Source organism: Anarhichas minor, unplaced genomic scaffold (genome assembly GCF_050575085.1).
Source record: "Anarhichas minor isolate MPS153535 unplaced genomic scaffold, ASM5057508v1 ptg000073l, whole genome shotgun sequence".
NCBI classification, from domain to species: domain Eukaryota; kingdom Metazoa; phylum Chordata; class Actinopteri; order Perciformes; family Anarhichadidae; genus Anarhichas; species Anarhichas minor.
Window position 1 is genome coordinate 7,712,501 of NW_027466519.1, and position 16,401 is coordinate 7,728,901.

Consider the following 16,401-nt stretch of genomic DNA (forward strand, 5'->3'; position numbering starts at 1 on the left):
CTCCGAGTGAAGCCAGTGTAAAACGTCCAATTTTATGTAAAGCAGGAAAACCAGTTTTATCATAATGTGTTATTTGCAATTTATATACGTGCAGGATAAAGCTCTTTTCTTCCTTTGCTAGAAATCCCCCAGAGAAAGCAAGTATCATGGGAGTTGTAGTCTTTGAATGTAAACAAAACAATATATTTTTTGATTTTGTTAAGATGAGCTGTTCAGCAGTATACATTATTATTTACCTCAGAATACTGACAGAAAACATTTGGGAACATTCCAAAATATTCCAGCGGGGGGGAAAAAACAAAACAATGTGTTCTGGGATCAAACCCGTGACTTCCTGGTCACAAGACCCTCCCTGGTTCCTTCTGAGCCCGGCTGTTTACCGCTTTGACTAATTGGGAGATGGGCTCCTGATGAGGTGGGCGGAGCTTCAGGTGAAGTTGGAGTGATGCTTGATTGAGAGGAGAGTATTTTGATTTGAGTGTGAAACCGAGCTGATGAGTGACAGCGAACTGATGATTATGTATCGTTGGGTGTAATCATCCTGTTACCACGACGACTCTACTCGCCAAACATCAGAGCGAGGGAATCCGAGATGATTAACCACAATCATCTGCTGCTGAGTGACATCATCACAGGTGCATGACGGCGAGAGAACATCTGGTATTTCACGCTTTCAGCAGGATGTGATGGATGATTTCACAGAGTGTGTTTAGATCTGGAGTGAACGACCAACCGACTGAATGAATGACACTAGAAGAGACCTCAGCACATTTCTACTGACAAACACAAATTGAACAAAGTGTGTGAAAGTTAAAACTTCCTGCCTTCCTCTGAGACAGTAAAGGTCTCGTCCGGCAGCTCTTCATGGATCATAAACTATCCTAAAATAACTGCAGCTAGTGAAACTGTGTTATAGCACCTGAAGATGTTCTGTCCTGTCATTACGCTCTGCAGCAATGACCTTCGAGACTTGAGAGGAAAAACTTCTTTTCAATAATTGAGTCTGTTTAAATTGATACAAAATGGCTTTTGTAGCAGTATATCTTTTATATATTTCATGGAACTGCTATGTCGACATTAGAGGCCTGACTATTACTCCAGATTAAGGGTTTGTGTGTATGTGTGAATGTCTTTTTTGGTGTACTTGACCATAACTGGTACAGGAAGTTACTCTTTAACCAGAACGTCCCTCTCAAACCATAAATACATACGCTCCACTTATTTGAAGTCAAATACCTTCTACTAACTGCTGATGAAACAATGGAGGAAAGCAGGTCAGAGTACAGTTATGTCATGACATCGATGCAACACCTCGATACAGCATTTCGGAATCCTTCAAAATTCTTGAAATGCCTTGTTGAAAGTGAAACAACATGAATGCGAGAGGGAACATGTGTCTAAGTGAAAAGAGATTGAATGCATGTTGGAAGACCAGCATGAATTATGACTAGCACAGCCTCCTACAGACGGATATTAACTCAGAGTTTTCATAATGGACTCTGTTGAACCGTTTCCATCATCCTCAGAAGTCAAATGAACACTTCACACTGAGCTCAGTGGGACCCTTCGCCAACAGTTCTTTTAATTAATGTAAAGTGAGTCTCCGGGTTCTCTGAACACATCTGACTCCTGCCGAGGCACCGGGATGCTTAATCGCTCCAACAGGAGCACTTGATGAAGCTATTCTTACAGCCGAAGAGGAGTTTGCAGAGTGCTGGATGTTCCAAGCATCCGCTCCTGATCCTGACTCCAACAGACACACAGACGGTGACCCTAGCTCAGAGGTAGCCAACACGGTGCCCGCGGGCACCTGGTCGCCCGCGGGGACCACGTGAGTCGCCCGCAAGGCATGTTCTAAAAATAGTATTAATCACGAGCTCCGTCTAAACATTTTAGTTGCTGTTCATTTTTAATCAAAAACGCTTGCATGAATGTTGATTTTAAAATGACAATATTTCGTCATAAGAGAGTTGGGACCCAGAGGCGCACGGCGGACAGCCAGGAAGTGCCGCCGTACCCCACTGGGTTTTCAGGTTCCGAATGGTGGGCGCTGCCCGTTGGCGAGCGCACCCCGTCGTCAGGTCCGTCAGTCCTCGGAACAGGCCGCGGGGCAACAACTCGGGGGTGGCGGGGGTAAAGGCGAGGCAACGCAATCTGATCGAAAAGGCCCAGATTAGAGGTTTGAACGCGGGCGCCCGAAGATACTCGCGCGCCTCGGAGGGTTGGATCCCCCCTCGGCTATAGACGAGACTGTTTACTAGTTTCTAGTTTACTAGTAATGGTAAAGGTACCATTAGAAATGGTGTCGGTGACAACAAACGGGGCTCCCGCCATGACGGGCCGGCATGCAGGTTCATTGCGCAATGCAAAGGTGACCCAGACTTCCCAAAATGTCTACATTACCACTGGATCATTCACCAGCAGGCACTATGTGCAAAAGTAACCGGCTTTGATCATGTGATGACTTGACTCCTGTCGTGAAGATCATAAATGGCATCCGCTCCAAAGCCAAACAACACAGGATATTCAAAACTGATGATTTGTATAAACATGTCACAGAGTTGATTTGTTGATCATGATTTGTTCACAAATGTTACAAAAGTGGTGGTTAGTACCAACGAGACATGATTTGAAGATATGACAGTTAATGATTTCATAAAAAATGTTAGAAGTGATAATTTTTACAAAAATATAACAGGTGTGATTTTGAACCAAATGCTACAAATGTGCTTATTCATACAAAACTGTCAAGAAAGATATTTACAAAAATATCAGAGATGTGATACCTCTGACTTTCAAATGTTGAAACAGAATAAGAGAAATAAATGTTTAAATATATCTGTGTTTCCTACCATCATGTTGTGGAAATCATTGTTAATTATTGTGAGGAATAATTAACATTGACATGTGATCAGACAGTCTCTTCACACATATTATTAAAAGGTGATCTGTGCAACTTTCTTATTCAGGAAGTTTGTATCAAATAAGTAGCCCTTGGTACTACTCGGTACCCTTGAAGTAGCTCTCAGTTTAAAAAAGGTTGGTGACCCCTGCCCTAGCTGGACTCTCTGGAGAATTCTGGGTAAAAAAAACGAAACACCGACTGACATCTGATACTGTAAACCCTGGCTGTGTGTTCAACCGAGCATTCAAAAACACACACACATACACACACACTGACAGTAACGCCACAGTTACTGGAGGAAAGTTGAGGAAATGTCAGATTTGTCTGAAAAGTTGGTTTGACAGCGGAAACTTGAAGAGAGCAGAAAGATTCACATTTCCTCTGCAGTGAGCTGCAGGGAAACTAACCAAGGCTGGACCCCCCCTCACCCCCACACACACACACACACACACGCACACAACTTGACTGTGGGTAGCATAGCATTGATCAGGAAGCAGCAGGAGTTCAGCACAGTTAAGAGATCACATGCAGTTTTTTTATAGATTTTTCAATTAAAAAGCACAAAATCTGCTGTTAAGCGCTAACGCTTAGATATATTTAACTTCATCCGGCAACATTACCACAATTAGTTTCAGCACTATGGCTTCAGCTAAGAGTACTTGTCTACTTGCTTTCATACTTGCTATCTCTGACAACTTTCAGCAAACAATATTGCAACGTACAGTATATACACCATTTCAACATATCTAACGTTATTGCTCCTTTATCATGTGTTCTCCTACGAAAGTCCAGCAACACCAGCGATTAGTGCGCCTGAACCAGGCCCTGTAGTACTGAAGCTGTTGTTTAGGCAACAAAATGACTTGCTTGGGTTTAGGACAAAATCGTTGGGTTAAAATGGGTTTGTTTGTTATGTATCTTACGTAGCTAAATATGTAAGGTAACAAAAGTGAGGTCAAATAAATCAACATTGACTTTGGGTTCGACACGAGGCAGTCTCCTGGCTCCGTCCATCTGACCTGTCCTCCTCTCTCAATGGACTTTGTCTCTCTTTATACTAAGTCACATTTCTTAGCGGCCGCCCAATACGTCCCGGCTCATATACAAATTATAGCGCGTTACTTTTCGTAGGTGTAAGAACGAACAGTGAATGAGAACTGCCTGACCATTTAGCCACCAATGCATCGGCAGTGGATAACATGGACCCGATCTTAACACTCTCACACAAAGAGCGCAGGCAAACATGAGAAGTATATTTTCTCCTGAAGACTGCTTCTCCTTGTATTGTTAGACCTCACTCGCCCGACCTCCAGTAGCCATGGAGGCTGGATGGTTGGGTCAAATAATTACAAGGCAATCACAGGACTTTCACCCAGGAGACCGCTGTTTGTGTCCCATGTGAGACCCGAAGTCAATGTTGACTTTTTTTACCTTAGCTTTGTTACGTAACTTACATGCTTAACTAATGACAGGCATGCATGTTACGAAACAAACCACGACCTTTTCCTAAACCTAACCAAGTAGTTTTGTTTTAAATTCACATGGTTAGGTTTTACTTTAATTAACTATGTGGAGCTGCAGTTCTGCCCGTCTGATGCTACAGAACCAGGGCTGCACAATTAATCCACATTTGATTGAAATAGCAATAAGGGTGTGTGCTTTAGAATGTTTGGTATTCAGCGTTCAGCTACTTTAACTTTTATCAGCCAACATTTCTAAAATGAGGACGCCTTTTGAGCTGGTATCATGAGGCTTTAAAATGTCAAACTCTGACATCACTGATTGATCAGGCCCAACCCGAGAGCCGATCGGCAGAGAATTATCAATCACATGCAGGAAAATAAGCGAACAGAAACTAAATGAGGTCAGCTCTCCAGAGACAGTGTGAACCTCCTCTTTATGGTCATAAATTATGAGCCAACTCTGGAAACATTAATCATTTTCTCTGCTGCCGCTTTCTGAGGAGGATGAAACAACCTGATGATAAAAAGAGAAAACTAAACACGCTTTTTCGCAGAGCTGGCTGCTGGTGTGGGCAATACAGACAAATGCTTGGAGAGCCAGAAAACCATAATGTGTAAATTGCGGAGCCCAAAGTGCCCTCCATGTTGTCACAATTAATGTGTTTCCATTCTCTCCAACCAGCTAGAAAAGCTGGTGGAAAAGCTGTTCCACGGTTTCCTCGTAGAAGTGTGCATCTCTGCAAAAAAAAATTGATAAATTATATATATATACAGTGCAGTCAGGTTGGCTGTGCTGGAGACTGTGTGGTGGAGTTATATTACTAAGTATTTGTGTTTAGCTCTTTGAACTGAACTGAGTTTCAGTCTTAATCTTACGTTCCTGTTCATATTTTCAGATATCAGCTTTACTGCATTTTAACGTTTACTGGTCACATTTAGCTGTATTGTGTAAAGTTACAGCTAATGGGACCCCAGCGCTTCCTGCTGCTAATTAACATTAAACGTTTCCTATCGGCAGACCAGCGGGAGTATTTGTCACAGTGTTAGTGGAGCTTCGTCAGCAGTGCTCATCTTCCAGTAAAAGTTGGTTTACACTATAAAGATATGGACACATTTGGTGTGAATTGGTCAGTCGATCAGCCTACAATTTCCATAATTGATCAAGTGAAACAACTTCTTTTACCTCGTAAAGTTTTCAAGTGGAAAATCGGTTCCTCAAGACTCTGGATAAAAAAAGAGATGCACTTTGGGCTGGGCGATATTGATATTACGGCAATGTAGGATTGACTATAGGTGCTTTTAAATGTATTTATTTTTAGATTAATTATCATCAGTCATTTGGATATAATCACTGAGTGGGTTACCCACACAATCCCATCACTTAAATGTAATGTAGCCGTTTAAACCTGAGGTTTGTTGAATGTAAACCTTCAACCATCAGCTGCAGCATCATATCTGCAGCCTCTAGTTTTGCTCAAAGTGCATCATTTCTGGAATCCCTACAGTTATCATTTTACTCTTCTGACCCGACACCTCAATCACACAGTAATTGCTTTGGTTTCACACAGATGCCAAGTTAAGACAGTGAGATCATTTGCAGTACAGCAGACTTTTATACTTCTGGCAAATCTCGAAGCCCCATTTCCTTCTCTGGATCATCAGCATAAAATCTGTGCAGTCAGCAGGATTATTACAGGGAGCTCTCTGTTTATGTAAAAGGACAGATCGCTAACTTGCAGTGCTGTGCACTTGTAAATGTACCCTGATACGACCCGATGCAGTCAAGAGACAACAGAGATGGGAATGTTTTTAGAGTGAAGAACATGAAGTTGTCTTCTAAAATAAACAACACGACCTGCCCTTGAAAGTGTATCTGGGATGCTGTATCGTAATATTGAATTGAAGATAGAGTGAAAGGAGCTGATGTGATTGGCTGTTAGAGAAGTTTAATATTGACTGTCACTCCAACTGCCCACGGTGTGTTTTGGTTGTTTTGGTTTGTTCCCATCTGTCTACGTTTTACATATTTATGTAATGTTATGTATGTCTTCTGTTGTATCTGAATGGCTGCTGTGAAACCAATTTCATTTGAATGAAAGTTGATCAAACTTCTCTTCTTTTCCATTTTTTCTTTTGAGTCACTGAGGGGCCTGTAGACAATATCTCCACACTTTTTTTTCACCCTATATTTCTACATTTTGGCAAATTGGCACCATAAAAAGCATGCCAAACTGTCTATAAGCAGTTCCTGTTTGCAATGCATCCATCTATGTCGAGAGAACTGTCACTTAAACAAAACTAAAAACATGAGTATGCTCAGGCAAGTTCTGGAGATATAAGGAGCGTGGGTTTTTTTTGGATGATTTTTGGATGATTTATGGACGTCTATCCCCAATGGAGGTCTGACTGAATCTAGAAATGGATGCATTACGTCTGTGTGTTGCCATTTGACAATGAGTTATGACACCGAGGATGGGTAATTTCGGACGCAAATTGTTGGCAATGGTGCACTGAGGGTTCCAAAAGACCATAAAATCCTCCACAGCATCACAGCATCTGCTGCAGCTGCAGACAGTGCTGATACATGTAGGTGGACAAATCAACTGGCCAAACAACTAACTTCCTGTTGTTTTCAGAACACCAGCATGCACCGCTCCCTTTCACCTCAAGCAGTATTTTGGTCATTTGTATGTATTTTACTTCTGCACTTCACAGCTTCTGTTATATTTTTAAGGCTGCTTCAACATCTCAAGGTTGAGTTAATTTGGTCCGGACCAAAAGACAAAATATTGTTGCATTTTACAGAAGTCAATGTTGATTTATTTGTCACGTAAATTGTCTACTTCAGCAACGGAACTTCTGTAGTTATTTTAACCCAAACAACGATCTAAACCTAACTACTTTTTTTTTTTGCCTAAACCTAACTGAGTTTTCTTTGAAGAGAGTTTGTGAGTTTATTTTGTGAGTTTATTTTGAAAAGACAGTATGCATGTAACAAGCTGAAATTTACACGTGTTGCTGGACTTTTGTAGGAAAACACACAAAATAATAATAATATATATATATATATATATATATATATATATATATATATATATATGTGTGTGTGTGTATCAGTGGTGGGCCGTCATTTGGTTTCACACCGGCACGAATGAACAAATGTACTCTTTTTTCTTTTTGCGCTTCTGAGCACCTGATTTAGATACACTATAATAAACAGAAGCTTTTGGACGGAGAACCCTGCATGGCACAGGACACCCGGTCCAGTTGTCTCCTTCGTCAGAGGGCGTGGAGGTCAGTGAGTTTTAAAAAAGGCAAGAAAATATGTTTTTGGGGTGTACAGGAGTTTTTGACCATGGAAATGTGTTGTATGGTCCTCCACCACATTTTCATCCCATTAATCACCTGAAGCAGCTTGGACAGTACACATATGTAGATCATATACGGATGTAGATCACATCCATCAGTACAATGAGGCCAGATCACCAGAGAGCAACAGTTGACTGATGACAGTGTCACAGTGTGTCAGAATGTGTTGGGTGGAGAAACCTGGGAAATCAGCATGTTGAATGGTTTATGGAGGCAACATTTGGAATAACAAGCTCAGACTACCTCAAAAAGTCTGTCTTAAAATTGGATAAAAAATGTCAGTTTCCAGTAGATAAAGTTTCAATATTTCACTGTTAATATCACCATGAATGGAGCAGTTTGTTGAGGCGACTGCTGTTGTTGGTGCAGATGTGGACAGAGAGAGGAGGGAATAAAATAATGAAAAACTCACCCTGGACAGGACAACCTCTAAGGTGATGTTCTGGGGAGGAGCGCTGGGTACTGCAAAGACAAAGAAAAAACAGTGTAAATATTTAAATTAGGTTCGATAAAAGCAGCTGCTCATGTTACCCCACCAACAGGTTCTCTTTTGTTGCTTTAGAAAATAATGTTTTCTTATATAAACATCGAACAAAAAGTTCGGAAATTAGTGTTTGGTAGATTATTTCTCTGTTGTAACAATGCTTCTTGGCAATGAATTTTATACCGTTGGAAAGCCTGTTTAGTTACCTTTTAAACGGTGCCCCATTTGTAAGGAACATGCATTTCTGGGATGAGCAGCACAGCTGAGTATGTGGGTTATCAGCAGCCTGCAGTTCAGTCCAAGTTTCACGGAATGTTTGTGACATGACTGTCGGTCTCATCTGAGTCAATCATGGCTTCATAGTTGTGCTGAGGACCTCAGCGTATAATACAATGTGTTTGAATACAATATCAAAATTTGAAGCTTTGTTTCGGCTGCTTTTACTGACGGAAGCGTTTGTGACACATGACGTGTTTGAGGGCCGTCAGAGAGATGAAAATCTGACGATTGTGAGTTTGTCCAGCTTCTGGCTGTGATAGGAAGCTGTGTAGTTTTGGTGATTGTTTAAATCCCGCCGGCGGGTTTTGGGGTTCAGAGGGACACGAGGGTTTCACAGTCTGATAGCATGCGCTGTAGAGGATGCCGACTTCTTTTAGATAATGGTCAGTGAACTTCTGTCTTTTTGTTTTTTATCAGACAGACGTTGGATTACAGAAGCTAACCTGGACGTGAAGTCAGGACCTCAGGAATTAAAGGAACAATCTGACATTTTGGGATTCACTGAATCGCACAAGATGAATATCGATGTCATAAATGAACCAGACTGTTTCTGAGTCGCTGGTGTATTTCTTCATTCGAGCTTGGCTAACAGTTTCCCCCTGCTTCCAGTTTCTGTGCTACTCTAAACTCATCTAAAAAGGAGTTTGTTTCCCTCAGAGCACTCTGGTCCTGAACTCACTCATTATCGTCATTCTTTAGTGTCAGCGCGTTGGCTGAGTGCTTGGCTGACTCGGTTCGCTGACAGATCCCTGCTGTCAATCAATCACCCTGATGATGACATCGGCGCAGACGGGAGGCAGACGGATCGACGCGTTCGCCCTCCGAGATCTGACTGTGGCACCGCAGCAAAACAAGATTACCACAGGACGCATGACAGGTGTCATTACACACACACACAAACACACAAACTGTTCTGAAGTCGGTTCTGGAAAAGGAAACAACACAAAGATGAATGAGAAGACGGGGAAGAGGACGAAAAAAAGAAAGAGAAGAAGAACAGAAAAATAAAAAGGAGGATGGAGAAGACAAACAAGAAAAGTAAAAAAAAAGATAAAGACGATGATGAGGAAGGGGAGGACAAGAGCAACAAGGAAAGGAAAAGTGAAGAACAGGAAGCGGAAATAAAGAATAAAGAGGCAGTAACAAGGATGAAGAAGAGAACTAATGTGACGAAAGATGGGAGGAGGATGAGCAGGATGATGAAGAGGCCGCGGACACGTAGTTCCGCCGTCCCGCCAATCGGAGGCGCTCAAAATCGAGAATCAAAGCGTTGTTTTGGTTTGCATGCGGCCCGCGTCCGTCCAACCAGACGCCTGATTAACCGTCGGAAGCTTATCTGTTGATTCAGCTGCTGTGTGTCACTTTTACTGTGGATTCAATTAGCTACATGAGTCATTGTTCTCATTGAGACGCAGCCGGAAGATTCACAATGCAGACTCTGCATCTGTGTGTCTGTGTGTGTGTGTTATTACCGATCGTTTTTACGGTGTGAATGCAGCTGGACGGACGCCTCCATTCTCTCTCAATGTCCTTGTGTGGAAGTTTATTAACAACAGACCCGTCTGAGCTCCAGTCAGCAGCTGAACGTTTTTTTTTATTCGTAATTGAAGGAGTTTTACTTTGAAATTCCATGTGAATATTTTACAACCTGAACTTCAATAACATACAAGAACTAAAGATGCTAATGCCACTTTAAATATTACCGCAGTTGCTCTGCAAATGTTTTAAATGCATTGATCTTTAATTCATGACTAATTAATGATGGTAATGTTTTCCTCCACGACAGAATCTTTCCCAATTGTCCGACTGAAATCATTGCTCAGGGCCATAGCTGCTGTTGTCCTCAGCATGTTATAAAGTAGACCCAGTTCTCCATCTCTTCCTGTGGTGTGAATAGCCTTATATGGCTGTGGATGTGACTAAGGTGTTTTTGTTTGTTGTTGAATTGCGTGTATCTTTTGTAGAGACTTGCAGACTTTGAGAGAATAAAACAAAAGAAGAGTTTTCACTTTAAATAAATAACTAAACATTTTGATTCTGTTCATGTCACAGTTGTGAAAGGCTGTTGTTAATATGGGTACAATTGCTTTTTTCCTTATTCTGCAGTGAGAACTGATTGACACACATGAACACTGTCGTCACTGCGTCGTGAACAGTGAACAGTGACACGTTAAGGCAGAGCTCACCGTCTGATTGGGTGGTGATGCTGGCGGTCTCCGGGGCGGTGCCCGGTCCGTAGCGGTTGACCGCCAACACCCGAACCGTGTACTCCGTGAACTTGTTGAGTCCCTCCATCTTGTAGTTGAGTCCGTTCACCTCCACACTCTGAACACAAACACAGAGGAGCAGTTAAGTTAAGATAAGATATACTTTATCGTGCCGCAGGGAAGTTTGGCTTGGGCGCCAAGCCGCCGCATCACACAATACACTTGCCAGCGTCAAAATCCACATGCACGCATAGAACATAGATCACACAGAAGCTCATGCATAAACATGCTTAAATACAACGGGTAATAACACCAGGTGTGATCATCACAGATAATAAATAATCAAGTCACAATATATTAGTCCCCAATAAAATTGTATCTTGTTGCTATTTAATCATTTGATGGAGGATGGATATGAATATGTGTTGGGTCGTTTAGAGTTGTCTGTGCCTCCCTGAGCACAGATGTTTCATATCAGGGCTGAAGATAGTGTTGTTCTTTTGTTCCCTATGATCATCCTGGCTGTTTGAGTAAGACGTGCGAGCTTAGACTTTAAACCTACTGACCATACCATACATGTATGCCATATCGAATTACACTCTTTAGAATCATTTGATGAAACAGAATCATGAGTTTACTCTTAACACCACAGAGTCTAAGCCTGCTCAGAAAACACTTCCTCTGTTGTAGCCTGGAACAAAGGTTGAGGCAGTGACGGTGCTGACCTGTTCCTTGGCAGACGGGCTCTCGGTCCACAGCAGTCTGTAGCCCAGGATGGGGCCATTGGGTTGGCTGGGACGCTCCCAACTCACCTGGACCGAGGTCGGAGACAGAGCCTCGGCTTGGAGAGACTCCACCCTGCTGGGAACTTGCACTGTAGAGACACACAGAGACAACACACTGCTCACACACACCCCACAGATACTGATACTGCTAATATTACACCCTCCACTGCTGCATCTACCATCACTACAGTGACTGTAGGCCCATTTTCCGCAGCATTGAGGGCTTTTCAAATAGTTATTGGAGGGTCATACATAAATTAAGAATTCGTTAAAAACTATTTTATTAATGTTTTCGTTTGGTTTATTTCATCTTTAAACTAAATATTGTTTTAGGTCAGAACAGTCAAATCGTCACAAAAGTGGCAAAGGATCATTCCATTCTGGCTATATGGGGGGGGCTGAATATCTGATTTTACATAGGAGTGCTTGGTTTCTCCCAATAGATCAAAAATATGTGGTTTGAATAATAATAATATGAAAGTAATTTATGTGTTTTCAATCAATTTCCTGAGTGTACGTGAAGACCCAGATTTCCAAATTGTATCTTGGCGTTAGCCTCAGGAAGGCTAAAGAACTACAACATAAGGCTCCAGTTTCAAACCAAAGAACACATTTATCAATCACAGCACTTTAATGAGAATAAAGCAGATATATATATTTTAAATTAGTCAACGATTCTCCAAACTCAGCAGAGGGAGGCGTCTAGAAACAGAGGCTGTTTATGGATGCTTCTCTCTCTCTCTCTCTCTCTTTCTTGTCTCCCTCCTGTCTCTGGATTACTATAATTGGGAGAGGGGGCTCTGGATTCACAACTGTGATAGACATTATTGTCTCAAACAGTAGAAACGGCTCACACACCTCACTGAAGGTAAAAGTTTCTTGGTGGAAGCAAACGTAACCACCGGAGGATCCACCACGAGCAATTGAGCATGTTAGCTAAAGCTACATGCACCTGTTGGTCACGCAACATGGTTGGTGCACTGATTTGGGTCACTTTGCATGCTCGCCGGGTGGTGCATTAAATCAGCGATTACGGTAGAAGCAACAATTGTATGCCTCCATGCCGGCAACAGCTTTATTCCAGGATTCCCTGGAGCAAATTTCCTCAAATGTGGCAAAACACTTTCACTTGTACTCGTGGATGGATGGATGAAGTCCACCGCCATTTTTCCATTCCCAGTCTGCCCCTGTAAATCAACCCTAAAAGCGTTCAACTAGCCCCGTTTAAGCTGCAGGAGCTGTTGATGACTTGTGGAAACTGTCTCTTGTCTAGTAATGCCATACACAAAGCAAGAAACACATTACAGATTCAGATGTGTGTGTGTGGGGGGGGGTTGAGTGTCTGTCATACGGTCTGGTTTGGTGGTGATCCTCAGGTGGGCGGAGCTCTCTCCTGGCCCCACGTCGTTGTAAGCGATGACTCTGAAGCTGTAGCTCTCCTCTGGTTTCAGGTTGGAGACCATCAGCTCCAGAGACTCCGGCTCCGACACGTTCACTGACCGCTCCCTGAAGCAGGAAAACACAGCGTCATACACTCAATTGCAAATTGAACACACATTGGCATTGTAATAATACAATTTTTATCATCACCATATCTTCTTACGCACATATTACTCTTTATTTATTTAATTTTCTTCATTTTTTTAAATGACTTATCTTATTAAGAATATGCTGTATTCAAAATATATTCCAGTTTTATTTTGTAACATTAGAGATGATCTGGGCCGTAATCATAACTAATCGGTGTAATCCCGCAGTGACTGCAGTAATCCTCAGATTACAGCACATCTGCAGCCTCTCAGTTCTCAGCCAATCACCAAATCACTGAAGAGACAGCTGCAAAGATTAGCACGTCTGCCACCGCAGCATCAAACACACACAGCAGACCTTTTTCTGCTCAGTTCACAGTAAAGAAAGCTGACAGGGAAAATATCTTTGGAATGATTTTTACACTTAATATTGAACCTTTTTTTTTTAAATGCTTCTCGTAAAACTGATGGGAAACTTGATCCTGGTAGAATTTGATTGCAGTTTGATGGCTTATCTTTCTCACATTGATCTCATGCAGTTTACTTGATTTGACGCAAACACTGTTGGGCTCCCAGATTTGCCTTCATTTAGAGAGAGGGGCGGATGAAAACTAAATAAATAAATGATAGAGCAGCAGTGTAGAATCATTATTTTCCCACTACTGTCAGTGAAAAAGGACAGTTTAAATTAAGCAACAAGCAAAGATGATAAAATGATGATTACTGCTGACAAGGAGGTTCAAGAACGTCTGCTGCTCATTTCTAGAAGGCTACACTCGCCTTTTCAATGTGACTTTTCTAATTGAAAAGGAAAAGTTTAGATGTTAATTTTAAGGGCATTTCAAATGACCACAGCCCTCTGCTGACTGTGAAGGACCACAGCACAAGCATGCCAGTCTAGGTCAAGATATCTGTCTCTGGACCAAAGTGTTGGACAGACAGACTGACAGGGCGACAAACCAACCAACATCATCATCATCATCATCATCATCATCAGCAGCAGCAGCAGCAGCAGCAGCGAGACACAAGGGTCAAAGAAAAGACAAAAGGTGAGTGGAGTTCTCAGGGTTTTTGAATCCATATTTCCCTCTGAGCCGCTGATTGAAAACGGCAGAGAGGCCGAGCTGCATGTCAAGTTAACCAGCGGGTGTGTCTGTCACACAGTGGGGATTCTCTCTGCCCTTCACAGACCACAGTCTGATGTCATTCAGTCGACTCGCAATCAAATAATCCACAGACGGAGACACTTCAGTTTGCATTAGTCCTTCTCAATCTGTCCAGTGTTCCTTCTCATTTTCTCATAAACTGAACCTCTCTCAGTTTCCACCTCTCTCTTTACATCCTCGTCTTTCTTTTTTACCCCTCGGCCTTGCACCGACGATGATGCATTTCAACAACTTCATCCTTAAGAGCCAGTGAGCGTCTTGTACAAAAAAAAAGTTTCAAGATTTTAAATTCCATCCAAATTTGTTTGCCATCAACACATTTCTCTAAATGATGTGCAGCTCATATTGTCCCATGGTGGTGGACGGGATGTGTCCTCTCTGTGTTCACTCTTAGAACCTGACAGACACCTTTTCTGTCAGACGTCTGTGTAGAAAAAATAGAAAAAGGATGCTCTTTAAAACTTGAGATCTTCCTTGAAATCATCATGTTTAGATGTTTTCTTCAGGATGAAAGTAATCCACTGATTGTTGTCCGCCTGTGTGGTTACAGCACAAACACGAGAAGCTAGCGCAGTGCAACTTGGATCATGGATCAGAATCGCAAGATGTGAAGAAATATCAGCTCAAAAACAAACAGCCGAGTGACCTACTCGGTGGCAACAGTGAGACTCAAATGACATCCACCCCAAATATAAACACGAAAACACAAAAGAGGTGATGACAATATGTTTTGCATTGGTTTGGTTTGTTGGTTTTAATAACTTTGGTGATGCCTTAACTTTCCCTCTAGAACCATCATCTGTCAAAACTTCTATTTGTTCGATACTTTGGGTTATGACTAAATTCCTCCAGAACTAAAGACATTCCCTTCAGCCTCAGCTGTACTTTGCATTGCACGCTACTTAGCAAATATTAGTATGCTAACGAGCTAAAGTAAGCTGGTTAACATGGTAAACATTTGTACCTGCTTAATATTAGCATGTTAGCATTCTGACGTTATCATCTAGGTCAAACCACTCCGACCAACAAATGACACGGAAAAGCAAAATTAATCAAACTGGCAGCGCTGCAAGTATTCTGAGAACCAACGGCAGGGATCCAGAGCGGCGTCGGCCATTCTCTCTGAGCTAAATAATCGCATAGCTTTGTTACTGTAAGCTATTTTATCAAGTTTCCTTCCAGTGAAATGCTCTGAGTGAATATCTCTCTGCATGGTGAACAGTTAGGCAGTGTATGTGTCGAGGGATTTTATTGTGAAAGGTTAACACAGAAGCAGTGGATCTGGTCTACGAAAATCAATCTCGCGTTTTCATAATATTCACGTTCTGTGTAAAAGTAGTCATGACAACAAATAGTGAAAACAAATATATACTGACGTGCAAATTAATCACGAGGAAAAGTGAGGTGTCACAGGAATAATTTTTTGTGCAGATCCTTCATGTACTAATCTAATTGGGACACTGGGCTGCAGTGGATACAGGAGAGACCAGCAGGTTTATCAAAACAAAATCCACAATTTGACATTGCTTAAAACTTTTCTTTCATTGACTTGGTAAAGTATTCCTGATGGCGCCTATGAGTAACTATCATATTCTGAAACGAATAAGCAGCATGACATGCCTAGAGAAGACATGCAGCGCCAAAAGTCTCTTACTAGAGAGCAAAAACTTATCGTTTTGTCCGTCTAATGTTTTCTGCTTCCCCTCTTTTTCCATTTTCCCTCTTGGTCTAAAGAAATCATCTTCACTCTCCTTCCTGCCATCTCCCTTTCTCCTATAATCCTTCATTGTGTTCCCTCTAAGTCTCCCTCCCTCCCTCCCTCCCTTCTCTCTTGTTTCCTGCAAGTTCTTACTGATGAAAAATCTCTATATCTTTCTCTAAGTCATTAGAGCTGACGAAAAACCTCTGCCTCCGTTCCTTCTGTAAGTCATTAGGGCTGACACAATCTCTCGTTTCATGATGAAACTTCAGTGGCTCTTTTGTCCGGTGTTCGGAGGCCTAAAGCGCTTGCGGGCCGGTCGGTCCCCGAGGTAACAAAGCTTAAAAGCCTGGGTGTGAAAGCCTTCAGCTGGAGCCCCCGACTGTCAGAGGTTACCATTTAGCATCAGCGGGGGACTCGCCAATATGTCACACAGAGCTTTTACTGCAGAACGCTCAGAGTTGCCGTGTGCACCAGAGCTGTGATCAAGTGGGAAAAGTGTTGTCTTAAACATT

The 16,401-nt window shown here is 42.1% G+C and overlaps 1 protein-coding gene across 1 annotated transcript in view; it reads right to left on the minus strand.

The window, feature by feature from the left end:
* The window catches only part of dcc (DCC netrin 1 receptor), a 233,678-nt gene that overhangs the window by 84,239 nt on the left and 133,038 nt on the right, over positions 1–16,401 (minus strand). The window contains exons 9-12 of the mRNA XM_076079935.1: positions 12,844–12,998; positions 11,433–11,581; positions 10,687–10,825; positions 8,150–8,199 (exon numbers count right to left, since the gene is read on the minus strand). Coding sequence (XP_075936050.1) covers positions 8,150–8,199; positions 10,687–10,825; positions 11,433–11,581; positions 12,844–12,998 — 493 coding nt within the window. The remainder of the gene's footprint in view (positions 1–8,149; positions 8,200–10,686; positions 10,826–11,432; positions 11,582–12,843; positions 12,999–16,401) is intronic.